The following is a 26115-nucleotide window of genomic DNA, read 5'->3' on the forward strand; positions in this document are numbered from 1 at the left end:
AACAGTGTGCAATGTTTTCTGCAGGACTAATCTGGCCAAAAGCTCCAGCAGCCTCCCAAGGACACTCCAGAAGCAGGACATCCCTGATCCAGAGCCCCAACCCCCACCCCTGATCAGAGACTCCAGGACTGAGGGAGCAAGTAAAGTCCAACCGGGGATATTCGTTCTGCATCCCTGCTGTTTGCGAGGCGCTGAAACCGCGAACAGCTGCTGCATCGAAGAAAATTCTTAGCTGCTGAAGTCCTTTCCCTGGTTACTGCGCAGGAGCATGCCAGATGTACTCCCTCTTGTCCCCATCACTGAGGCCCAGGAACAAGGGTGTGCTCGGCTGTAGCAAGACAGAATCCAGCTGGACCAAAAACCAGAGGTACTTTTGGTGGGGGGAGGGGGGGTTGGGGTACTTACCTTATTGCCTTAAGTCGTGTTTTCTCACTTGGAAGTGCACTGGCTTATCTTTTGTGAGTTGATTTCAACTCCCCTTGCACAGGCTTCTTGTGTTCCTTCACTATCTGACTAAGACTTTTATCTAAGAAGTGCTTCAGAACCATTGGCTTTGTCCAATTGACTTTGGCTGTCCAGGCTCCTTAAAGGCACCCTTCCTAATCTATTGACTTTGACTTTGGCATTGCTTGTGCCCTCAATTTGTAATTTGTTGAACACTTTTACTGCTGGGAAAGGATTACCTAGATTTCATTAGATGATTAAACGGTCTTCACATTAAAAGAAAGTATGTTCTAACCTTTCTATTTCCTTAACCTTTCTTTCCTGAAACCCAGAATCTAAAAAGTATATTGGTGTTTTAAGATAAATGCAATACTATCCTTGTTATTGACGCCACTTCAGGGTGTAGGAGAAATGTATTGGCATACCCAGAGTATTTACCAACTTTATTGACTTTGTAAAGTGATTCCAAAGTTTGCTTGACTATTAGAAACAATTGCCCTTTTTAAAGAATGCTCAACTAAAACTTGATGTGTATTATAAATATATTTATAACTGAAACCTTGCGAGTGTAAGCGTTACTTGGTTACTTGTATTGACTGATTTCATCTGTACAGCTCTACAGCTCACATTTACCCCTCCTTGAAATAGGTCTGGCTGCTCAGTCACCCTACCAACTTGTGTAGTACCGACCTATAGCAAAAGGTGGGTTACCTGATACCAAGCATGTAAGTCTTGTGTAGTCTCACATTGCGACTGCACTAATTCTTACCTAACGCACACTAGATTTTCTGGGTAGGCAGGAAGTGGGAGGGAGTCTTCCACCCTCCTGCCCTTTGTCTGCCACTGTTGGGTAAGGATGAGTGCAGTCCAACTGGTGTGGGACTACACAAGACTTATCTCTTGGTATTAGGTAACACACCTTTTAATAAAATAAGCCTGCACTACACAAATTGGTAGTGTGACTGAGCAGCCAGGCTTATCTTCAGGGGGGTAATGTGAGCTGTAGAGCTGTGCAATGAGACAAGTAGTATCCAATTAAACACTTACATGCTTAGTTATATAATAATTCTTTATACACCGATATTTAAAGCATTCTTTAAAAAGCAGTAAATATCTGTAACATTGATTCCAAGTTGGGATTCAATTCAAAAGTCAACAAGTAAGCAGGTGAGTAATTCATTGATATGTTACACATGTTCCAGTGCCCGGAGGTGACGTCATTTGAGGTCAGTATAGCATTTATAAATTATATAGTATCACCTTTGCAATATTGAGTTTTTCAAGGAAGGAAAGGTTGGCTTTAGATCAGAACAGACTTATAGGTTAGAAGATCAGTTAGATTCTTCCAAAGGGATGCATGCAGTCTATTATCCCAGCATTAAAGTGTTTAACATTTAAAACATGTGAGGGAACAAGCACTGCCAAAGCCAATGGGTTCAGATGGCTGCCTTTAGTGAGAAAGGGTAGGTTAAGTCAATGGACAACGTCAAAGTTCTGATGCTCTTCTTAGAAAATGTTCTTTAGATAGTCAGTGTTCAAAAGAGATCACAGCCACTCAAGAGGAGTCGCCTTTAGAAAGTGAAAGCTGTATGGCCAATGCAGGTAAATTGAGGTCAACTTAGTGTAGGGTTAAATTGCACTCCCAAAGATAGGAAGCACCCCAAATGGCAAAAGGATAAAATGCCCCAAACCACACAGTACCTTGAAAATGAAGACCTGTTCAGCTGGTTGCCTTCACGATGTTATGTTAGTTTGCATTTATATAGAGCCTTATGTACCATTGGTATGATCTCAAGGCGCTGGTAGGTTGAACGCCCTCGGGAAACGTAGTTCAAGTCAGTAGAGAGAGAGTGTCATAAGGTGTGTGTACACCGGATATGTGTGCAGCAGGTGTGGTACTCGTATGATAGCTGCTTCTTAGCGATAGGTGTGGTGGTTGGGAGATCAGGAGTATGTGTTTGTTCTGGCAGGGTGATACCAGACTGATTCTGGCTGCGTTAAGCATGAGGAGAACGCCTAGGCTGGCGGGTGTGCAACCCTCTGTGTTTATTTAGGATGATGGGGGCGTATGTGGCAGGTGTTGCTATGAGAACAGCTGTACCGAATGTGTCATAGTATCGCTGTGTTCTAGTTGAGTGGTGGTGTATAGAAGAGAATAAGCTTGGTGATGTTATATGGTGGTTTTCAGTAGGTGCTTGAGATAGAGCGCCTTCATGTTCCATGCGCTCCAACCGTTCCATGCGCTCCAACCATTCTTGCACAGTGTCCATTCCATGCCCTCTATCTGTTCCATGCATTCCATCCGTCGCATGTACTCCCTCAGTTCTATGCACTCCATCTGTTCAATCGGTTCCATGCATTCCTTCTGATCCATGCATTTCGTCCTTTCCACCCACTTCATCTTTCTTTGCCACAAACTATTTAGGTAGGCAATCTAGGGGCACGGCCCAAAACATTTATGGCAAAGAAAGTGGATTTTGATGTTTTTTCGGACAATACCAACGGTCAAAACTAAGACATCCATTGCTTATAGATTATTCAGCGCCAAACATTACCAGCAACCAGTTTCAAGGCACGCACACACAATATACACACAAAGGACAAGAGACATAACTCATGCAAGTGGGCCACATTATCCCAAAGAAGTGGTGCACACTCGCCAGCTGGGCAGCCGTTCAGCATTGCCCATCCCCCTATAGAGTAGTCCGCTCTTGGCGGCAGAGCATTTGGCAATCATTCGAATGCATTCATTAATGCGATTCATTATAGCGCCTTTCACTATAATTATGGTCCCAACGCGCCTTTGGTTGAATGCCCTCGGAGGGACCGGAGTCCAAAATTGTGTGAGCGTTTGGGAGGTGCTATTGCGCGGGTGTGCATTTCAGCCATTAACGTTATGGGAAGGAGCACAAGGTCCTACTAGTCACCCATGACTGAATGGAGTGTGAATGGACACACAGCGGAGGAATACTATGGACTCAAGGGAGGGGGGAATTGTGTTTAAAGGAGATAGTTATGTGGGAAGCTACAGTTTGAATTGTTGTCGTTAAAAGTAGCTTCATTCTTATATAATTAGATTTTGGCTATTCCTCATTGAAATGGCAAAGACCACACATTTACTTTGTTGTTGTCTATGCGATATAGTAGGGGTTTGCTTTTAGGAGACGCGATAGGTAACGAGATGTCCTTACTGTAGCTTGGTCCGCTTCTCTACATAGAGCTGCGAAAGTCCTAATCACAGAAATTGGGGCAATCTGTTCAAATTGGAGTGGGAGGGGACTAAGAAAAAGCTATTACACATATATTTACTGCTTGAAGTACACAGACTGATCTGGTATTTTTACAGACTGATCTGGGATTTTCCCAGAACCTCATAATTGTGGTAGGAGTGTGAAGTTGGGAGTGAAATACCAGGCCCAGGTTCCGAACCCTACCAACTCATTACACCCAACCAACTATCAGTCTAGAAATCCTTTGTGCGCTCATTTCAACACCACATTACTCCAATCAGCAGTGCCCCATCACCAGTTATTCCACTCTCTCAGCAATGCTCCATCACAGGAAACCCAACATAACATCACAGAACGAATTCTGCGAGACCTTCCATGTTGCATTAAAGGCCTACGTTCTCCCACCCAATCGGGCGAAGATCCAGTGCACTAGTGCCCTCCGTGCACTGTGAACTCACTAACCAGTTGGAATCTCATCTTTGGGGCATGTGTCTCTCCAATGCAGCGACGGTTGTAAGATATAATGCCCAACAAATGTTTTCGTATAGACCTCATATAGATGATTGTAATTGTTGCTGCCTTCATCTTTATAAAACCCTGAACCTTTATCGTACATCTGTAGGGTGACCAGATGTCCCAGTTTTCCCAGTACAGTCCCGGGAAAACTCCCTCCGTCCAGGGCCCCGGGAGCTTAAAATTTTATAAACCCCATCCCGGGATTAAAGGGAGGGTGGCTACGGTCCTGGTTTTTGCCGGGAACCGATTCTGAAATGCCGAAAATTGGCCCAGCGCGACTCTTCCAGTGCATGAATGGGGGCGTGAATGCTTTTCACACCCATTTCCTCCTCCTTCCCCTCCCCGGCCACTTTCCTCCAATGAGAGGAATTTGCCTGTGGCCATAGAACCCCTCAACAAACCAGTAACATAGAAGTAGGACTAGTGTTATTGTGTTTACTGCAGTCCTACTTCTATGTCTATAGCCTGGCCCCTTTTTTTTGTTTGTTTTTTTTGGTTGTAGACCCTTGATCCTGGCCCTTGGTTGTGGTGACGAAAGGGAGGACGTCTGGCGGGTTCTTGAAGAGGACTCAGCAGTGTTAGAAAAGATTTCCATGTATGTGCAATTCTCCCTCCAGTTGTGAACCCCCAACATTTTGCTGTTGTCTGACCATCCTAGCCTGACTTTTGTCAGTGGAGCACAACCCTCTGCTGCACTCTGATGGGTTTTCGCTCACTTTATGGGGAAACTGACATGCCCTTAAAGACAGTCAGTACTGCAATACTGTTTCCCTTAGTCTTTCACTTTGTTGCTAGTTCTTTGTTCTTTGCAACGGTTGTAGGTGAAAGGGTCGAATGAAAAGATTTTAAATACAATTGTTTCGAATCAAAAGGACCGAAAACCAAAAAATCAAATGCATCTTTTTTTTTTTTTTTTGTTTTTTGGGATCTCTCCCATTTGCCCAAAAACCACAATTTTTACCTATACCAAGCCCCCAAAAAAATACATTTAAAAAAAGGCATTCAATTCTTTGTTTCCGATCCTTTTGAGTCAAACTTATTGTATTCGACCCTTTGACTGGACACCCTTTGCAACATGTTACCAGTGCACAAAGTACCTTGCAGTACAGTGCGCTGGTGTCTTCCATTCATTTTTAAGGCCCTAGACGCCCTCAAAGGATTTTGGTATGAAATAAAAATGTTTCTTGGACAGAGCTGGTGGCAGCTGTTGTTTTCCATATACCCTTTCTTTCTGTCCATAACGCGTTTAACGCCTTTGGCCGTGAACAGTGGCTTGGCCCCAAAATAGCCATTCCACAAGATCCTTTGTTCTGGCCTTTGGCCATCTTGTCTCTTTGCCTTCCCCAGGTTGGTCCTTATTGGTCATGCATACTCCCGCAAAATGCCAAGCTTTCGCGTGTTTCTGCATGCCTGGTGTGTGCCTCCAGGATGTGGGCTGGACTGTCTAGTGCAATACACCTCATCAGTGCCAGAGAGTCTGGTGTGCTGGGAATGACTGAGACCACTGTGGTCCATGATTGGTCCACATCTGGTGTGTCTGTAACCATTGGCTACTCTTTGTTTTGGCGCGAAGGAGATTCTGGATAAGAGAAGGGCCCAAACATCCATACCAGGTCGATCTATTGAGTTCTCACTGAACCTAGGATAGGATCCAAGCATCCTGGAACTAAGGAGCAGAGTCGAACCGCTGGTGACCCGCTGGAAGGTTTGGCACCCTGAGCCTGCTGTTATCCCTCCGGACCCCTCTGCCTCTGATCGAACATAGATCGTCTGCAGAGGCGCTTAGACCCATTTGAATAGTGGGACCAACTTTTCACAGCACTTCCACCTTAACCTGCAAGTGAGCCTTTTCGGAAGTGTTCCTGGGCCAACCAGCGAACTGACCAGCTTGGACAGGACCTTTGCTCTGGAACTGCTGCCGTCTCGAGTGGAAGCTTGAGACTTTGGAGATGGTAAGCACTGGGTACAAGGCACTCCCCAGCCGAATTTCGTACATCTAGGCACACTAGGTGTCGAATTAGGAGAGTGCACCAGAACTGGAGTGCACACGGTCACACTGTTGCCCAGCCGCGGTGACTAACTTCGTGGGTGTGCTGCTGCTGTGCCCCCTTTGCTCTCAGATGAGCTGCAGTGAAATCGAGTCGATCCCTTCATCAGGAGAGGAGAAATGGTCACTGTACTGACACAGAATCATCCCTGGAACTCAGCCGCTGAAAGCAGCAGAGGCGCACAATTGCAGCATTTGAACCCGCAACTGAAGCGCCAAAGAAAAACAAAGCCCTAGTTAGGATTTCCTTTATCTCAGTACTGGGCTCTGGTGAGGGGGACTCTGGTGCGATTTCTTGCTTCTGTATGGTCCTCTGGATGCCAACGAAGATCTGGCCAGATTCGGACTTTGGAAGGCAATGCACTCACAAGTGGTCGAGGTATGACCGGTATAGGGGTTTCTGCAGTCTTGGAAAGTCGCAGCAAGTTGGGGGTTCTGGCAAAATAGTTCGTCTCGAGGCTAGTTGGTACCACTAGCCTAAGGGAGGAAGTCGTCCTTTATGGGTCTTCCCTGTCAATTCGAAAACTGGGTCGGCACAGCTGCAGAGCTTCACAGGGCACTTCGCGGTCCAGGAGGGTGCTGCTGGCGTCTTCTGCTTAGGATGTTGTCCTCCAGTGGTAGTCTCTGCTTCTAGTCCCAAAAACTTGCTTTTTATGCAAGTTCCCATTCATTCACAGCCCTAGGCTGTCGATCACAGAGCATGATGGCTGTCCTCCAGGACAGCGAGCCGGCCAATTGGAACTGGGTTCACTCAGGCACACCTAGAGACAAAGGACAGGGCAGTTTCGGGTCCATCCCTCACTTCCTGCTTCTCCGGACGCACTTGAGCCTGGGTGGCCTTCAGGGCCGAAGCATGCCAAAGGCAAACTACGCAAAGGAGTCAAACCTGATGCAAACAGAGTAAAAGCGTAGAAGAAACTAACTAAGCAGAAATGGCAAAAAATGAAGACCGTGTTCATTTTGGTAAAATGATCCCATGTGGGAAACCACTGCCAACAGCTATTCTGTTGAGTTAGTGTAACAAAATGTTACATGAGGAATGGGTTTAAGGAATTACTAGGTAACCGCCCAGCACTCCACATAGGGTGGTGTGTGCTAGACCCATAATGTAAAGTTGTTGGAGAATTTTCATTTCTGTGCAAATTCCCTTTAACCTTAGACCCCCAGTTTTGGAGTCTGACAAACGCCATGGGCATCTGCTTTTTGTATGGTGATGCACAGCACCTTCATTGTCACTGAGAAATCCTTTTAGATTTCTCACAAGGTTTAACTACCTTTTCTTGGGTGAACTACAGTTCCCAAGAATAGTAAAGTGAAATTGACTTTACTTACCCTTTTCTCGTTGTAGGTCCAGCACACACCATCTTATGTGGAGTGCTGGGGGTTACTTAGTAGCCCCTTTCCTACCTAATCATGTAAAAATATTATCCTCACTACTTTAAATGGCTGGTGACAGTGGTTAATTTTCCTACCACTGTGCTTTTCTACCGCTGGCTGAATCCTCAGCTGCAGTACAGCACCCATGGGTGACCATTTTGTCAAAATGGCCTTGTCTTTTTTTTTTCCTGCCATTTTCCATTTGTTAGTTCTTTCTTGGGTTTTACAAGCCAGATTTCAGCCCTTCGTTCGTTTTGCCTTTGGCTGGCTTCAGTACTGAAACCCACCTCTGGAAGAGAAGGAAGTAAGAGAGGTGCCCGAAACTCCCCTGTCCTTCGTTTTTAGGGAAACCTGAATGCACCCAGTCCAGAATGGCTGGCTGTTCTTGCAGTACAGCCACCCTGCTGCTTGAGTGACAGCTAGGCTGTGCATGAATGGGGGAACCTGCTTAAAAGGCAAGGGTTTTGGGACTAGAGGCAGTCGACCACTGAAGGACATCCCGATGAAGAAACCGTTAACGGAGCTTGCTGCATCATCCTGGACCGTTGAACTGTTCAGTGAAGCCCTGCTGCTGTGCTGAAACTCCTTTTCCTAATCGACAAGAGAAGCTCCGGAAGGGACGACTTCTTCCCTTGGGTTAGTGGGACCAACTAACCTAGAGACTAACTTTGCTGGAAGACATTCCCCGATTGGCTGTACTTTGCTGCTGCAGGAACCGAGTGCCAGGGGTTGAGTAATGCATAGTCTAGTGAAATGTCTGATGCGGTAACTAATCTGTCTAAGCACCCTCCAGAAGCAGCCCGACCAGATCCCGAGTCCCCTCACCAGAGTGCAGGAACCAAGGAGTGAAGGACACCCAACCAGTATCCGAGATCTGCGATGGTGCTGTTTGCGAAGCATTGAAACCGCAAAGTGCTGCTAAACCGAAAAGAGCCCACAGCTGCCGACAACCTCCCAAGTACTGCTGCGGGAGCCCTCAAGACGTCCTCCCTCTTATGCCCACGACTGAGGCTCAGGAACAAGTGTCTGTATTGCTGTAGCAAGACGGAATCCTGCTGGACCACTCTTCTTCAAACCAGAGGTACCGTTTAGGCTTGGGGTACTTGCCTCATTGCCTTGCTAGCTGTGCTTTTCTCAGTTGGGTATTGCATTAGCTTACTTTTATTGAGTCTAACTCTGTGACCTTGCAAGTGATTTTCTACAAACCCTCTAACTTAGAACAGAAACTAGATGTTTCTGATCTAAGAAGTGCCTCGGCTCCATAGACTGTGTTCCAATTGAATTTGGCTGTCCTGGCTTCCTGGAGACTTTTCTAGTCGAACTGATATTAGGTGTCCCTCATAGGTGGTAACTTGTAGACTACTGCTGGGAAAGGCTTGTCTAGATTTCATTGAAAGATTTAGTTGTCCTGACATTTACTGAGAACCTGTTTTAACCTTTTCCTTCCCTAACCTTTCCTTGCACTGTCCGTGTGACTAAAGTCACTTCAGTGTGTAGGAATTGTGTAAGCTGCATATCCAAAGATTATCCACTAACTTGGTCTGATTCTGAAAAGTAATTTTAAAGTAAATTTACATTGTTTATATGAATTGCCTTGCTCCTAGGTACACAGAAGTGTTTTTGTTAACTTTATGTGACTACCTTGGTAGTTGGCCGCAGACGGGACCACAAACTACCCACATTCACCATTTTACCACATTATTTATGTAGGGCAAACCTTCCATATGACCATCGCACACCGGCCACCATGAAAAAAAAATTAATATGATACCCTAACACCGTCGTCCTAATCCCCTCTGCCTTGCGATTTGGGCGGATACCATTACCCACTTGTTAAGATTAAAGCTCTCATACAATTACTTATGAAATGGATTGTGGATTGTTTGAAATGTGTGACAAACTTAAAGGAGAATGTCTTGTGTTTATTTTTTATTTGATTCTTTTGTCCTCCTTTTCAGACAGTTGCCAATGGGGATGCCGCCTCCATGTTGAATCTGGTAGATGGGGCAAATACTTGCAGGCTAAAGCTATTAAATGCCAACACAGTCCTAAAGGGAGACACTGCAACCTTCTGGCCATCACGCTGGCGAAGCAAGCTCTGTGCTTGCAAGCACTGTTTGGTAAATGTTAAAACATGTTTTATTATATTGAAAGTAAGTTTAATGTTTAGCTAAAGTATGAATGGGGGTAAATAATTATGGTGACTGCTCCCTTAATTTTCATTTTTTTACAATTCTTAATTTGTTCACCACACACTTCACTTCTGGTGAAGATATTTAACCACCTAATTTTTCTTTGTAACGTTTCTTAAAGTACTTCATGTCTGCATCAGCCTCATATTTTATTTCCAACAGCTGTAGTATTTCCTCCCTTTTTAGCACAACTTTTTTACCTTGCTAGAGGCTCACAATTTGCAACATAAACCGTGGTTACAAATGAACACCGTCGATCTAGCAAGACATAACCTATTCCCCCACCCACCTAAGCTAACCCCCAAACCCATGATATTGTCCTTCAGGCCTTGCCACAGGGCCAGTCCCGATGGTCTCGCAGCTCCCCAATCAGCCGCCAGCAAAGAGGAAGTGTCATTTGACGCCCCCATTTCAGCCTCCACATCAGGCCCTCTTCCCCAGCTAATACTGGGACGGATACAGCCACGACAACCACGGATGACATTGTCGCAGCGGGCGGCGTCTCCGCAGCCTAGGGTGTCCCCACCGGAAGAAGTGTGGTTGCTCCATTCCATGTTTGCCAGATCCTCTGAGCTGTTCCAGCTCGTGCCTGCAGAAACCAAGGAGGGTTTCTTGTACCATAGGCGCAAGGCCAAGAGGAAGACTATCATGGTGGTGCCCCTTCTGGACGTGTCGGTGGGGGCCTGGCCCTCTTGAAGAACCCTTGCACGGCTCTGTGCAAACTGGGTAAGCTGGAGAAGTACCGGGTGCCGGAATCCACGCGTGGAAACAATCGGCTAACTCACCCTCATCGTCTGTCCCTCCGGACAGCGAGGGGAAGATGACTGCCATGGGAAGGAAGGTGATTTACACCACAGCGTCTAACATCAAGGCCACCAACGCACTGGCAATCCCAGCCAGGTACGACCAGGGAGCTGTGCTACAAGCTGGGTCCGATTTCTCCCTGACGACAATCAGATGGAGGCCTCGCTCTTCCAGGACGGGGAGAGGTAGCGTCAGATCACGCCATCACAGTGGCGCTGGACATTGCTGACACAGGGTTCCGGCAGTTAGGGAACAATGTCTGCCTTTGTCGACGAGGCTGGATGATGAATTTCTGCAAGGAGGTCCAAGCAAAGGTACTGGCCATGCTTTTCAACAGAGATAACCTTCTTGGGAAGGTCGACGAGTCCCTACAGGCCAAGGCGAATGCAGAGACAGTCTGTTCCCTGGGCACCCTCCAGCAGCATCGCTCTTTTTCGCTCCTCCAGAGGAAAGTCTAGCAGGTCTTCAAAAGGCTTCTTCTCTTCATACCGCCAGCCTTCCAGATGTATGGCTCAGGAAGCCTACAGAGGCCGTTTCCAGGCCTACAGTGGCGGAGGATAGCGTTGACCGCAGGGCAGGGTGCCTAAGCAAGCCTGAACCGACCAGGTCCTCGGGACCCCACCTGTGCGCCCAGGTGGGAGGCCGGCTGACTAGGCTCGTCAGCGAGTGGTGTTAGGGAGAATTCTCAAAAATGTGCTAACCCCCTTCTACCTTGGAGACCCCCAGCTCTTTTGCTGGACTTCAGGACTTTTAATTGCTAACCTGGAGAGAGGGAGCCCTTTCTTTTCACTCTCATGTAGTTTTTTTTTTAATTCTCTTTATTGAATTTTCCAACAACTTATAAAAGGACGCAGTGTACCCATCGGGGCCAGGGGCCTTACCAGCAGGCAGCTTCCGAATAACCCCCCTCACTCCCTCCTCTTATCTTTTGTTGTAAGCCAGTCTGGGCGTCCCCCTCAATTTTACACATGTTAGCCCTTTCCAGGAATTTCTCTTGGGCTTGGCTGCAGGGGTGCTGTGAAGCATACAAGGTCTCGTACAATTCGGCCATGGCCTCTTGGATATCTTCTGTTCGAGTAACCCTTTCCCCCCTATCTGAGTTTAGAGCCGTGATTGTGTTTCTAGAGGCAGCTCCCCGAAGGAGGCGAGCCAGCAGGGCGTCCGCCTTATTCCCTCTTGCATAACATTTTTGCCTCACGAAAAGCAAGGCCCCCCCCTCTGCTTTTTTGGTCCGAAGGATCCCCAATTGTCCTACTGTCCTCCTGTAGTCCTTCTGGTTAGTCCTGCTGGGGTTCGCTGCTACCCTGCCTCTCGCTTCCTCAACTTCCGCTTCTAGCCTGGACTCCAAGGCCTGTAGCTGTTTCTGTCTGTGCCTTAACTGCTACAATTAATGTGTCCTTAAACGCGTCCCATCTTATCCTCACCCGTGTCCCCTCTTATATCCTCACCCGTGTCCCCTCTCTTGTTATCAAAGAACTCTCTCATCTTGCCCTCTATCTCCTCCCTTGCCACAGGGTCCCTCAGCAGGTGTCGGGTATTTCCAACCCCACAGCCCCCCCCCTCCTCTTTCCCAGTTCCAGCTGCATCGACAATATTTTATGATCTGCTATTCCCATGGGCCCAACATCTATCTCTTTGACCTTACCCACCAGATTGGCCGAGATCCAGATGTCAATTCTGGACTGGGTCCCGTGAACTTTGGAAAGGAATGTGTAGCCCTCCTCGTCCCCTTTCAATTCCCTCCATACGTCCCTCTACTCTACGCTCTCCACTTTGTCCCGGAGTTCCGCTGAGGCTACCGTCCCTCCTGACCTGTCTTTAACCTTGTTCCATGCTATATTCAGGTCCCCCATTATGATTATCTGGCCTCTTGCCCAGTCACCTATTTTCCCCATGAGATCGCAGAGGAAGGAGTCCTGCCCTGTGTTGGGCGCATAAATCACCCCTATTGTATACATCTCTTCCGCAATTGTGCCTTTTACCACAACAAACCTACCCTCCTTGTCCTTTAGGGTGTCCTCCAAGCGGAAGTTCACTGTGCCCCTGATGGCCAGCACCCCACCCACACCCCCGATTTCGTGGGACCAGACGCCTGAAACACCTGATCAAACCCTCTCAACCTTAAGCGACTCTCGTCCTTGCGAAGCAGATGTCTCTTGTAATCCCAAAAGGTCTGGTTTTCCCCGCTTCGTGAATTGCTCCAGCTTTTTCCTTTTCAGCGGGGTATTGAGGCCCCTAACATTATGCGTTACCCACTTGAATTGTGATTAGACACTTGTCCCCGCCATTCAAGACCCCCCCCCAGCAGCTCCCCACCCCCACTCATTTGCCCCATGTCCGTTACCCGGGTGCGTGGATCACTTCTAGTTCGCCCCTCGTGCAGCACCTGAGGATCCCTCCTTCCCCCACCCCCCTCCCAACCCCTAATGACCTTAAAACTTTGTCCACCCGCTCCCCCTCCCCCCCCCCCCCCTCCCCTCACCCCAGGCTTCCTCGCCCTTGGTGATCCAATGAGGTTTGCTCTTAGCGCCCTCTCTCCTCCTTGTAATCAAAACAGCCTTTGTGTCCACCACCCCCTGAGATTATTCAAATACCCGATTAGTTCTCCTCTGGTCCAGATCGCTCCACTGCCGCTGGCTCCACGTCAGCTCCCTTCCCGGGGGGCCTCCGCCACACGGGCCTCCTTCTTTTCCCCTCACCGACCAGTGACCATTCCCATGGCCTGGTTCGGACACCACTTCCCGCCTCCGAGGAGACGCTCGGGCCCGCCACCCTCGATTCCCCGAACAGATCTTGATCCATTTCAAGTTGAAGTAGGTCCTCTCCTTCCTGCATCGTGGTTATCCGCTTCTGAGAACCAGCCCACTCGAAGACCAGGCCAAAAGGGAAGGTCCACTTATATCTAATCCCCTTTTCTTTAATCTTCAGGGTGAGGGGGCTCCATTGTCGCCTCTTGAGCAGGGTACAGCTGGCGAGATCCTAGTACAGTTCAATACGTTGATCGTTAAAGGATATCGGCTCTTTTTGTCTAGCGGCCTTGAGTACTGCCTCTTTTTGAGCATATCTTGTGAACGCCGCTAACACGTCCTGCGGCCTAGACTTCGGGTTCCTATTGAGGAAGCCCACTCCGTGAACCCTGTCCAACTCGATCAGGTGAAGGCTCGCCCAGTAGCTCCGCAAAAATTCCTTGAACAGTTTCCTTCAGGTCCCTATCTTGCACCGTCTCTGGCAGGAGCTTCAACCTGATGTTGATCCGCCGAGACCTGTTTTTCATGTCTTCCATTCTTATTTCAAAGTTCCGCGTTACCGTGTCAAGTCTCTCGATAGCTTCACTGTTCTCCGTGGCCTCTCTGCCTATCTCCTGCAGGCCTTTTTCGACTTTGTCTGTTCTCTTCCCCCAGTTGACCCACTTCCTGCTTGATTTCGGGCAGCGCCTGGTTGATGTCGGACCTCATTAATTGAAATTGCTCTTAAAAGGTTTTCCCCAAGGATGCTTGGAATGAAAGCAGCTCCCCGTGCAGATCCTGGCATGAGATCTGTGCGGACGCTTCCAGGGTCTCGGCGTGCTCCTGCTCCATACTTCCCCCTGCGTTCCTCAGCTGCTCCCTTGCTTGCCCAGAGGGCCATGATGGGGCCTGAGGCGTCCGCCTGCGACTGACCGCTCTTATTGGCCTTGCTCTTGTTTTTAGCCGCCATAATTGTGGCTTGAAGGCCGGAGGGTCCCCTCTGATCCTGCCCGTGCCTCCCCAGGGAGTTACTCCGGACCAGGCCTGAGTTCCTTGCCTCGCTGTTCCTGACCAGGCCTGAATCCCCAGCCCTGCAGTGCTTAACGTTGCCTTGGGGCCTGTTGGAGTTGCGTGTAGTAGGACAGTACCTCCGTGAGGCCGCACGGGGTGCCGACGCCAGGCCGGCATAAATGTCCCCCAGGCCCCTCGCCGCTCACCGCACTGCTCTGGTACTATCCACTCGCCGCCCGGGGCCGTACTCCGCTTCACGGGCCGGCGTTCCTGCCCGGAGCTCGCCGCCGCTCCAAAGGACTTGCGTGGGCCCCCCCGGCATGCGCCCGGCTCCCGCGGGCCTCCGATCTGAGGCTCTGCCGCCGGGCCAATAGCAACTCTGCCGGTGTGTCCCGAAGGTGCCTCCTTTCCCGGGGTCTCCTCCCCGGCTCAGCCAGCCGCGCCCGCCCGATGGTCGGCAGGAGAGCCCGCTGTGCGGCCAAGAGCACGTCCGCTCCCCCGAGGCCACGCCACTCTGTCCGTTCCCTGGCGTGAGGACGGGGCTGCGATCTCGTCCCGCCAACAGCGCCCCCTCTCCTGCCCAGCACAGTAGGCCTGATGCATCTCCTTTCGCCCGCGGGCCTCCGATGCGCGCAGCGGTTGTTTCCTCTTCTCCTGCTGCGTGATGTAGCAGCTACGGGTGATCGAAAGTACGGGGGGGTGCCGGCTGCTGTTTTCCTGAGTTCCTCAGCTCATAAGGGGTGGTGGAACCGCTTAAGTGAGTTGGAGGTTCTGGAGCGCCGATGACACGTCTACCTGGTGTCAGCGGCCATCTTGGAATTCTCATGTAGTTTTTAATGTGATTTGAACTGTTTCTTTTAACTTTGGACTCTGACAAACTCCATAGGCATCTTCATTACGTTGTGACACACTGCACCTTCAGTGCAGTGGCACATGGAAGTCTCTTCGATGTCCCAAAGGTTTAAATACCTTCTCTTGATGAAACTACTGTTTCCAAGAACAGCAAAGTGAAATTGACTTTACTTACATTTTGTACCTTTATAGATCCAACACGATCTTACCATAGGGTATCCCCTTTGTCTAGTTTCTCAGGTAACATTGTTATGTTACCCCTTCTACATTTAATGGCTGCTGGCAGTAGTTTACTTTTTACTACCATTGTGTGTTTTTATCGTGGGCTGCATTCGCAGCCACGGTAAGGCACCCATGGGTGCCCATTTCGTCAAAATGGCCCTGGTCTTCCTTTTTCGCCATTTCTTGTTGGAAAGGTCCTTCTTGAGATTTACTCTGCGCTCCAAACCAGGTTTGGTCCCTTTGTTTGTTTTGTCCTTGGCGGGATTCACAAGTGAATCCCACCTCTGCCTTCAGTATGTCTGGCAGGGGCAGGAAGTGAGGGAGGTCCCAGAACTCCCGGCTGGTTGTCCATCAAGCCCAGCTGTGATTGACAGCTAGGCTGGAATGATTGGGAGAAACCTGCATAAAAGGCAAGGCTTTTTGGCTTGACCACTGGACGAAGGAATCCAAAGAAGAACTTGGAGGAGACGCCTGCTGCAACTCCTGGACCATTGGTTTTCCCGGTGAAGCCCTGCTGCTGTGCTGAAGCTCTGATTTCGCCTCAACTAGAGAAGCCCTCCAAGGACGACTTCTCCCTTTTGAGTTGGTGGGACCAATCGCCTCCCAAGTAAGTCCGCCTGTACATCCTCTTGGAGCTGGCTGTACTTCTGCTGCTGTTGGAACTGAAGTGCCAGGGAGAGGAACACCAGATTGTGTCCGTTGCTTTTAAGTCGGACCCGAGCGCTAGGAAGATCCTGCGGACTTCCCTGATGCAGGACTGACCAAGCCTGATCCCCCTGAATAGAATGCTGGACCCCAGAAGCAAGAAAGTCTGAAGTGCTATTCGAGAACCGCAGTGTTGCTATTTGCTGTCAGATGCGAGGAGCTGAAACACAGAACAACCGCTGATTTGAAGTTTGCCCATTGCTGACCTTCCCATTGCAGAGCAGTAGCCCCCAGACGTCCTCCCTCTTTTCCCCACGACCGAGGCTCGGGAACAACACGATCTGCAGAGCTGTACAATAACATAAGCCAGCTGGAACCATTTCTTCTAAGCAGGGGTACTGTAAAGTCTAAACTTACCTCTTGTTGTGTAGCCTTACTTGCTCTCAGTTGAGACCTGTCTTGGTTACCTTGCAGAGTTGCTAAAGCTTTGCCCCTCACATGCCTCCCAGCTTGTGGCCCTTCAAGTGTTCTATTTTTCAACAAGCCTTTTTCTAAAAACATTGCTAGAGGTTTTACCTACCTACAAAGATCTCCAGTTCCCCTCGACATTGTGGAATAAACATTGGTTGTCCTGGCTCCGTGAGAGACTCTTCTTACCTTTTGACTCTGTGCTTTACCTTTTCCCCAGGAAAGGGTTAAACTTATTTGCCATTGGAAGGTTTTCAAAAGTACTTGCCTGTTTGTGAATTATGTTAATCTTTGTTTTATTCCTCTATTTTATCTTTTACACCAAACCCAGTATTCTAAATGTACTAGTGATCAATGTCCACTGTGTCCTAGCTATTTGTCACCTGAGGGTGTAGGAAGTGTCTGTGTGCCATCCCCAATGGGTATCATCTAATTTAGAGAAACTAGGTGTGTTTTTAAGTGCATTTTAATTGTTACATATATTGCTCCCTTCTGAAGAAGGCTTCTACAACTGATTGTGAAATAAATTGTTATCAAGAAACCTTGAGTGTAAGTGTTTATTTGAATATCTGTTACTGTGAAACTGTCTCACGACATTACTGCTCACATTTACCCCCTCTTGAGATAAGCCTGGCTGCTCAGCCACACTACCAACCTGTGTAGTTCAGACTTATACCAAAGGTTGGGGTCCCGATTGCCATGAGGTCAAGGTTATTGTAGTGCACCCAAAGGGTACTGCATACAATCTTGCCTAGCAAGTGGGAAAAGATCACCACCGCCAGATGTGTTATGGATGCTCTCGCCCAAGGACATACACTGGAGTTTCAGCACAGGTGTCTGTGGATCCCTCCCGTCGGGAGCAGCACATCCCTGTCCATGCTGAGAAAGGCTTCAGAATCTATTCCAGATCATTTTTGGATCAGAAAGAAGCCTGCAGTGTCTGAACAAGTACCTAAAGTCTCAAATTCAGGATGGCCACGTTGCAACATGTGCTTGGCCAACTGGGAAAAGGACTTTTTCATGTCGCTGGACCTGAAGGACGCCTACTTCCACGTCCTCATTCACAAGAAGCACCGACGCTTCGTAGTGCAGGGACAGCACTACCAGTTCAAGGCCTTCCTTTTGGCTTGAAATCGACCCCCAGAGTGTTCACAAAGTGTCTGGTGCCGGTGGCGGCCCAGCTGTGTCTACAGGGCAGCCCAGCTGTGTCTACGGGGGATACATGTATACCCGTACCTCAACAACTGGCTCATCCGGGCCCGCTCGCGATCGTGAAGCTGCTGACGGATCTGGGATTCTCCATCAATTATCCACAGTCCTGCTTGACACATCGCAGAATGCACTGTTCCTGGGAGCCTCGGAGGAGAGGGTAGCAGCCATTCAAGGGAAGGTTTAGCAGCTATTGGCAATGAAGACGGCCACAGTGCGGACCATCCAGTTGCTGCTCGGCATGTCGTCCTGCATCTACCTCATCCGGCTCTGCAGGTTGCAGATGCGTCCTTCGGGAGTTCCTGGATGCTTGCTGGATACAAGTGTCCGGAACATTCGCGGACAAGATCAAGCTGGACGAGTATTGTCTGGCGATACGGTGGTGGGGTGTCCGCTCCAACATAGCTGTTTCAAAACCCCCCCCCCCATCCCCACATTCTGGGAAACTGTCACCACGAACGCTTCCCTGGAAGGCTGGGGATGTAACGCTCACCTGATTCTCGCAGAGGCGCCGGTCTTGACTGGGCGACTACCGTATCTTCAAAGGTGATGTGTAGCACCCGGTTGGCTCTTTGGGCTGGACCTCTGTGCACTGTATGCCTGACGTGTAGAGTAAGATGTCTGCAGATAGAAAATATGGAGTTAATGAACTGGGGTTATTGGGGTGTCCCTATCTCTTTTCTCTTCTCCTCTCCTGTAGACCCCCAAAGGTTAACGCTCTCACCTTCGGTAAGTGAATGCCGAGCTCTCCATCTGCCTCGGGGCAGGGTGCTGTAACAAGTTTCTTCACTGGATAGGTAGCGCAGGCCTCTTGACTTCAGAGGACTGCTGTCCGTCGTTTACTGCACGAACGGTAAGTTTCGAGTCATTAGTCTTTAGTAATGATGTCTCTTGTTTTGCAGGGTTCCGGCGATGGCGGATGACGGGCTGAAGTGAGTTGAAGATGGAGCCCGTGTGATGAATAGAAGCGCCGGGAAGCACGTAAGTAAGCGCTTGTTGCCTGCTTCACTATGCACTCTAACTGTCTTTTTATTTTGCAGGTACGAGTTCGGAGCGGCTGCAGGGTGCCGGAATACCCACTGGATTAGATGTGGAAAGGAGTAATGGCATGTGAGTATTAAAGTTCCCCAATGTCTTTAAACGCACCTTGTTTTGTCTTTCAGATGCGGGATGCAGCGCCGAAGGCCTCCGGAGCGTGCGAAGAGTTGGTAAACTTTTGTCTTTCAGATGCCGGAATGCAGTGTGAAGACCTCCGGAGCGCACGAAGAGTAGGTTTGCCTTTCAGATGCCGGAATGCTAACCTGTTCTTTCTTGTCTTTATAGGTGTTGCTGAAGACTGGATTCAGGATGGTAAGCCTTTGCCTTTCAGATGCCAGAATGCTAACCTGTTCTTTCTTGTCTTTATAGGTGTTGCTGAAGACTGGATTCAGGATGGTAAGCCTTTTTCCTTAGGCCCAGGACCGGATGCAGAAGACACGATGAGCGTTCTGCTGCAGAGGTTGCAGAATAACGCAAAGCAAGATTCATCCACCGGGTGTGGTTTAAATAGCCTCCTGTAGTGCTTAGATGTCTCCTTCCACAGCCACGCCTAAGTAAGAAAAGAGTTCCTGGTAAGAAAAGAGTTCCTGCCTTCCAGAAGAGTTCCAGTGTTCTGAATCTAGGGAGTGGCTCCAGCCCCACCCAACAGGAAAAGTAGTTCCAAACAGAAGAGGATCAGAGGCTCAACTGGCAGGCAAGTAAGCAGCATGGTCTGCTGAAGGTAAGTCCACCCAAGCATTATGAACCCGGCGCTTCCAGCGCTGGGACTGGGCATATTTATGAGCCTGGTGCCACTGGCGCCAGGACTGGGTCCAAAAGGTCCCAATTGGGACTGGTTGGCACTCGGAACCTGGGTTATGGATCTGCTTCCAAGGGAGTTGGGAAAACCCTGACCTTTTGGAAGCAGAGATCATGACAGGGGAGCCCACACGTGGCGTCTGCGTGCCAGAGGGGTGTGGATGCCAGAGGAGAAGCATCTCTATATCAACATCCTGCAGCTACGGGCAGTGTTCTGGGCCTTCCAAGTCATTCCTTCCGTCTCTGAAGGGCAAGGTGGTGAGGATCTTCACAGACAACACCACCACAGTGTTCTACAGTAAGGGGGCACTCGATCCCCAGCGTTCTCCGAGGAAGCGCAGGACTTGTGGCACTGGGCTGTCGGACAAAGATGTTCATCGTCCCTCTTCACCTAGCGGGAGTCGAACACCATTGCGGTCTCCCTCAGCAGGGAGTTACGCTCCTGCCACAAGTGGGAACTTGGGCAGGACCTGGTGGACTGCATCTTTGCCAAGTTGGGCAGGCCCAGACCGTTCTGTTTGCAATATCAGCGAACTCCAAATGCCAGGAGTTTGCCAGCAGTTTCCAGCAACAGAGTAGCCTGAGGGACGCGCTCTTTCCCGTGGGAAGGGATGTTTCTGTACGCATTGCCTCTCCTGCTACAAGTCATCAATGCACTCCAGTGACAGTGCAGGATGATGGTCATCACCCGGCATGGCTGAGGCAGATTTGGTATCTGGACTTCCTTTGGCCACCAGCGTCGCCTCCGGTGAAGCTGCCAGTAGTTTTGGATCTCATCAGGGAAGGAGGCGCAATCCTGCATCAGGACCCAGGATCGCTGAACCTGAGGGCTTGGCTCCTGCAGCCGTAGAGTTTGGAGGATATGAGTTTCCGGCGGACTGCATGCAGTGAGCTCCTACGACTCAGTGCTATGGTCACAGGGAAGCACTTCCCTACTTGGTGATGGCCTGAGAAGATTACCCCTCTGAGGGTCACGGCTCTACAGATTCTTCCTTCTCCAGCATGGGTTCTGGCATGGATTCACATGCTCATGAATATTCCCCGTCAGGCTGGGAATCCGCAGTAAAAGGAAAATCAGTTTCTCTTTCACTTAACTGTCTTTCTCCTATAAACCAATAACTGAGCTCTGGGTCATACTGCACCTAGCCAATGACAGCCCTCTCCCTAAGCCCCTCCTCTGGCAGCCATCTTCAGATTTTTACTGCATGTTCAAGTGTTGGGGGCCCACGTGTTTTGCTCTGTGAGCTGATCTGTTTTTTTCACTTTTTCGATAAAAAGTTTGATATCTTTTTTTTCTCAAATAGAGCTTGTGTGCTCTTTCCTGCATTGTTGGTGAATTGCAACGCTCTTCAAGGGCAGAATCGTCGAAGCTTCATTGAAGATTCCCGTAGGCCATCGGGCCTTCTCCGCACTCGGGACCATATTGAAGGAGAAGGAGGGAAGCTCTCTGCGTGGACTGCAGAACGCGTTTGTGAGGACAAACCCTTTCAATGTCTCTCCATCCGGATCACAAGGAAGCAGATTGCGAAATATGCCTCGGGTTCTCCAAGCGAACTGTGAAGGATCTTCAAAGTAGGCTAGCGGTGTGGCTCAACGCAAAGGCCTCTATCCCGTGGGGGAAGCGGGGGAATGCCTCAACAAGGACCAGCTGGTCCCAAGAGCGGGCTTAAGTCCTTTAAGGGTGCTCCATCCGTGGGGGACCAAGACAAGGACAAGCACTGAAAGTTAGTTTCCGTCGTGGGCACTGTGCAGGCGGGACCTGCGACGGGCAGGGCACACATCTTCAACGTCTGCCTCCATCTCCAGCCATTGCCCCAGCTCCCTCGAAGAGGAAATTGGCCAACCTGGTGAAGCTGCAGGAAAAGCCAGAGAAGACGAAGTCCCATGAAGATGACCGAACTGCCATAGAAGGCCCAGGAGAAATCGACGATAGATTGGGGGTAGGGCGTGGCTAAGGAGCCATGCAGTAGGAAGCGCTTCTGTGAGGCACCTGCTGATTCGGCATGATCCTGGGCAATAAGTGAGTCAATACGGTGTGTGTGCGCGCACACAAACTGATGCCAATATAAGTAAGAAAGCCGTGCAGACAGCCGTCTATGCTGGATGTGGAAAAAAGGACGTTTGACTAAGATAGAGAATCGAAGAGCAGAGTTCTGGCGATAGAAACGCGACTCAAGATGGCAGACGCCACATGACAAAGGGCTTAGCAGACTCTACCATTGCAGCACGGTGTAATTCAATGAGTCACTGGTGGTCGCAGAATATTGCATTGGATATTGCTAGGGAGAAGGTTGCCATCTCCGACTCATTCATGCTGGCTGCCGACGCGCAAAGGACGTGGAGACATGCTGCCTGCTCCGGTGGATGTTACTCCAGGAGCGTACGGAAAGAAGGGAGACCTGTGTTGGTGCGTACCCCGACAGAAGACACCGGTCTAACGGCAGACCCGCTGCGTAGAAGATGAGGCAAGGAGACACTGGTTGCCCGTGGAAGGCGCAGCTCCGTTGTTGCGGTGCCGCAAGGACAATTACTTGGCCGTGGAACAGATGGCGCAGTGCTGGGATTCCAGTGTGGCCTATGTTGGGGCGGACCCCAGGGCGACTGCGGCAGCAAATAAACGAATATAAAAGTCCAAGTAAGCCGCGGCAGCAACGGCAGGCCCCATTGATATGAGGAAACACATTTTCAAATATGGTCAGGCGGCTTCCATTGCGGTCCAACCTGTGTAGCGGGCTGCGTAACAATAAGCAGGCTGTGGTCCACTCCAGCATAAAGAGCACGGCCCACATCAGAGATAACTATACATTGGTTTTCACTGCGGTCCGTTCCAGGACTGAGGTATCTGCAATAACGACCCCGTGAGTTATGTGGAAACGAAACAATTTGCATAACCAAGCAGCTTCCACTGTGGTCTGGCCCGTGCAGCGGGACGAATGACGATAATCGTACTGTGGTTTCCACTGGGGTCCAATCCAGATAAATTAGCACGGTACACAACGATAATACGGCGGCAAGTCGGCGCACTGAAGGTACCCAACACAATAACAACTGCATGTTTCCAGAGTGGTCTGTTCAGGGATAACTAGCATGTCCTACAGGTAGTGCTAGACATTGCACAGAGGAGGGGTTGGGGGGGAGGGGGTTCCATTGTGTTCTGACCAGAGGAGCCTACCAAACGAAATCTGCAGCCGGAGGTGGTTCCAGGGTGGTCTGTCCCAGATGGAGCGGTGAGTGATACAGCATGTGTATGCCCATAGAGTGCAAGATTTACAATGGCCTGGTCTATGCTCGTGCTGGCAGTGGGGGAGGCAGTGGATAGTTGAGACACAGGAGATAGGCGGCAAGTGGTGCGGCAGCAATAATAGCAGGAGGAGTGAACCGCACGTTTGCGGCAATGTGGGCTTGGAAGTCAATGCTAATCCCGGCCCCTCAGCTGCAGTTACACATTGCAGGCCAGCACAGGGCATTCGTGGCTGACGTAGAGAAGGCACTTGGGGTACAGCGCCGCAACGACTGAATAAGGGGGTACGCACTACTGCGTAATAACCATATGGAGACCAACTCATCGGTGTGCTCTGTGGACTGGTGTGGGAGACCATGCCTCAAACCACTACCCGGCAGTCAGGCCGGAATCACAACAAGGCTACATACAAGAGCCCTGGCGGGTACAAGGAATACAATGCGCCAAATGGAGGGGTGCCATCCTGTACAAATCAAGGCTACGCAATAAACTTTTCTAGCTGCAGGAGGGCATAAACTGAGGGCTGTGTGCAGCAAACCCGATAACAGGCTGATGGGCAACAGAACCAATCGACTGGGGCTGCAGGTTAACGGGCATGGTGCTGCAAATCAGGACGGCAACACATCATGGCGTCAACCTCAAAAAAGCAAGGGGAAGCAGCTCACTTTGGAAGCATGCACCAAAACTGCGCACCCAGCCGACAGCTTTGCTCAAGCAACTTCAACACCTCAAAGAGAGAAGCCACTAGCGGAAGGAGACAATAGATTGGTGTCGACCGCCCTCTCGAAGGCCAAGGGGGCTGACCCAGACAAGGTAGCCCCGGCAGCGGCCACAGTATCCCTGCCCCCGAGACTGGAGGCATCGGCCAAGCCGGTGGAGAGGACACCGGAGAAGTTGCCATCCCTGAGGCCGTACCAGGCTCCCTGGGATGCAAAAAAGGGGGGTGAGAGGGAGTACTCCAGAGCATGGACATTTCTTCCTCGGATGAGGTGGACCAGGCATCGGTCCACACGATCCAGGAGGGCGTGGGCGAAATTCCCAGTAGGGACAATGATGGAGGTGACGACAGCGGACCTGCCGAGGCCTACCGCCCGTCCCCTCTGAGGGATGTATCGCTGGACATCCTTTCGACCCTGCACACCCTAGTGTCGGAGATTCAGAAACTGATGCCGATGACAGCGGCAGCCCCGGACGAACCTCTGGCGACAAAGAGGAAGCCAAACCCTAAATCTGGAAAAAAAAAACACCTTCTGTCCCAAACAAGGAAAAGATCACAACTGCTGCTAGTAACTACAAAAACAGCCTTTTTAAAGACCAAAAGAGAGACCTTTAAAGAATACAGAACGCTAAATCGGGTTCAAAAGAGCTTTTCACTATCCTTGGAGAGTTGGAGACTCCGGTTCAACCCAAAGAAATCCTGCACTAAAGATGCTTCTTGGTGTGCCAAGATCCAAAAAGCCTTACTGGACAAAATAGTCATGCTGCAATCCAAAATTGAGGCAAAAGGCGTAGTCTGACATTAACAAGCCTCATGACCCTCAGCCCCTACCGTGTCACCCATTCCAATTCACACCAGTCACTACCCATGAAGTACAAGACATCATAGCTAGCCTAAAGCCACCTAGATGTTGAGGTGATATTTGCACAGCTACGATTATAAAGGAAGGATTATAGGATATTGCGCTGTTCATCACTTCCCTGATTAATGCATCCTTTGAAACCTGTACAGTCCCACAATGGCCTGGGTCATGCCCCTCCAAAAAAAAAAAAATAGATCCAAACACCCCCACCAACTATAGACCCATAACCACATTGCCGTTCCTCCTGAAAATCCTTGACAGAGCAGCATACCTCTAAATACAAAAGCATTTAGAAGACCACCTCCTAGGCCTACGTCAATCCGGATTCAGACCAAGACATGGTACTGAAACAGCCCTCCTTGATCTAAAAATCCAAATGGATGAATCTAAAGATAAAGGAAACATTGCTATCCTACTGCTGTTGGACCTCTCGGTAGCTTTTAATCTGGTTCACGACCTGATCCTTACCAAACATCTGACTACTGCAGCCTCCTCTCCTAACGCTGCTACCTGGATTCAATCCTTTTAGCAAACAGGACCATGAGGGTCTTTGCATCCACAGCATCTGCCAAACCAGTACCAATCTCCTGCGGAGTCTCTTGGGGCTTCTGCTTCTCTCCTACCTTATACAATATCTTTACAAAGCTTCTGTTGGGTGTCACCTACATTAACTATGCGGATGACACCAAAGTCCTCATCACTCTTATGGGCTGCTACGACAAATGTTAAATATCTATCTACACATTCAGGTCTGGGTGGCTCCCCATGGCCTATTCCTAAACGATAAGACAGAGCTTCTTTTCGTTGGCTCTCAATCTCAACAAACTAGATGCACTCTACAAATCTTTCAATATCGATGGGAATATCATCAAGGTCTCTTGTGAGGGCAAAACTGACTCCACCCTCTCTCTCACCAGGCAAGTCAGTGCAACTGCCTCCACAACAGCGTACACTACTAAGCTGATTAATGCCTGCAAACCTCATCTTTCCACTAACTGCTGCATCATGCTTGCCAGGGCTTTGATTTTATCCAAGCTTGACTACTGCAACACTCTATCTAGGCACCAACAAACGAAATCTGAACAAACTTCAAGTGCTCCAGAATAAGGCTCTCAGATCAGTCTTAAACATCCCTCAAATCGACCACGTTTCAGCAATCGGACGCGATATTCAATGGCTTCCAGTACGAGACAGAATCTCACTGCGAACACTAGTAATCACTCACAAATGCCTGTGTAACATGGCTCCAAAATACCTGGTCGACAAATCCATTAGGAACCAGTCCACCAGACCTACCAGATCAAACTGCCTACATCGCCTTAACATACCTAAATACAAATTACAAAAACCCGGGTGGATCAAGCTTCCCTGTACTAGCTGCCAAGCTGTGGAACGCTGCGCTCAACACACTTAGAGCTGAAACCGCCTTCTGGTCCTTCAGAAACAGCGCAAAAGCTTGGCTCTTCACCCAGCAAAACTAACTCCCAGTACCCCTCCACTCTACTTGTCTGTACTTATTGTCCTTTGCCGTTTTTGTAACTTTTAGGTCAGCGCCTTCTATTTCCTCTCACTATGCATATGTGGCCACTGTATGACGTTATTGTGTGCTTTATTTCATTTTACCTGTATCCCCAATGCACACTATTTTCACGCAGTCTACCTGATTTCTAGACTTGATATGTAACACAAGTCAACTGCTAACAGTTTTATCTCTA

General features: G+C 49.5%; 1 protein-coding gene across 1 annotated transcript in view; it reads left to right on the forward strand.

Moving 5' to 3' along the window:
• The window catches only part of LOC138526989 (putative E3 ubiquitin-protein ligase UBR7), a 213777-nt gene that overhangs the window by 133396 nt on the left and 54266 nt on the right, over window positions 1-26115 (forward strand). The window contains exon 8 of the mRNA XM_069637960.1: window positions 9573-9734. Coding sequence (XP_069494061.1) covers window positions 9573-9734 — 162 coding nt within the window. The remainder of the gene's footprint in view (window positions 1-9572; window positions 9735-26115) is intronic.

The sequence above is a fragment of the Ambystoma mexicanum genome, chromosome 14 (genome assembly GCF_040938575.1).
Source record: "Ambystoma mexicanum isolate Mex_15411 chromosome 14, UKY_AmexF1_1, whole genome shotgun sequence".
NCBI classification, from domain to species: Eukaryota; Metazoa; Chordata; class Amphibia; order Caudata; family Ambystomatidae; genus Ambystoma; species Ambystoma mexicanum.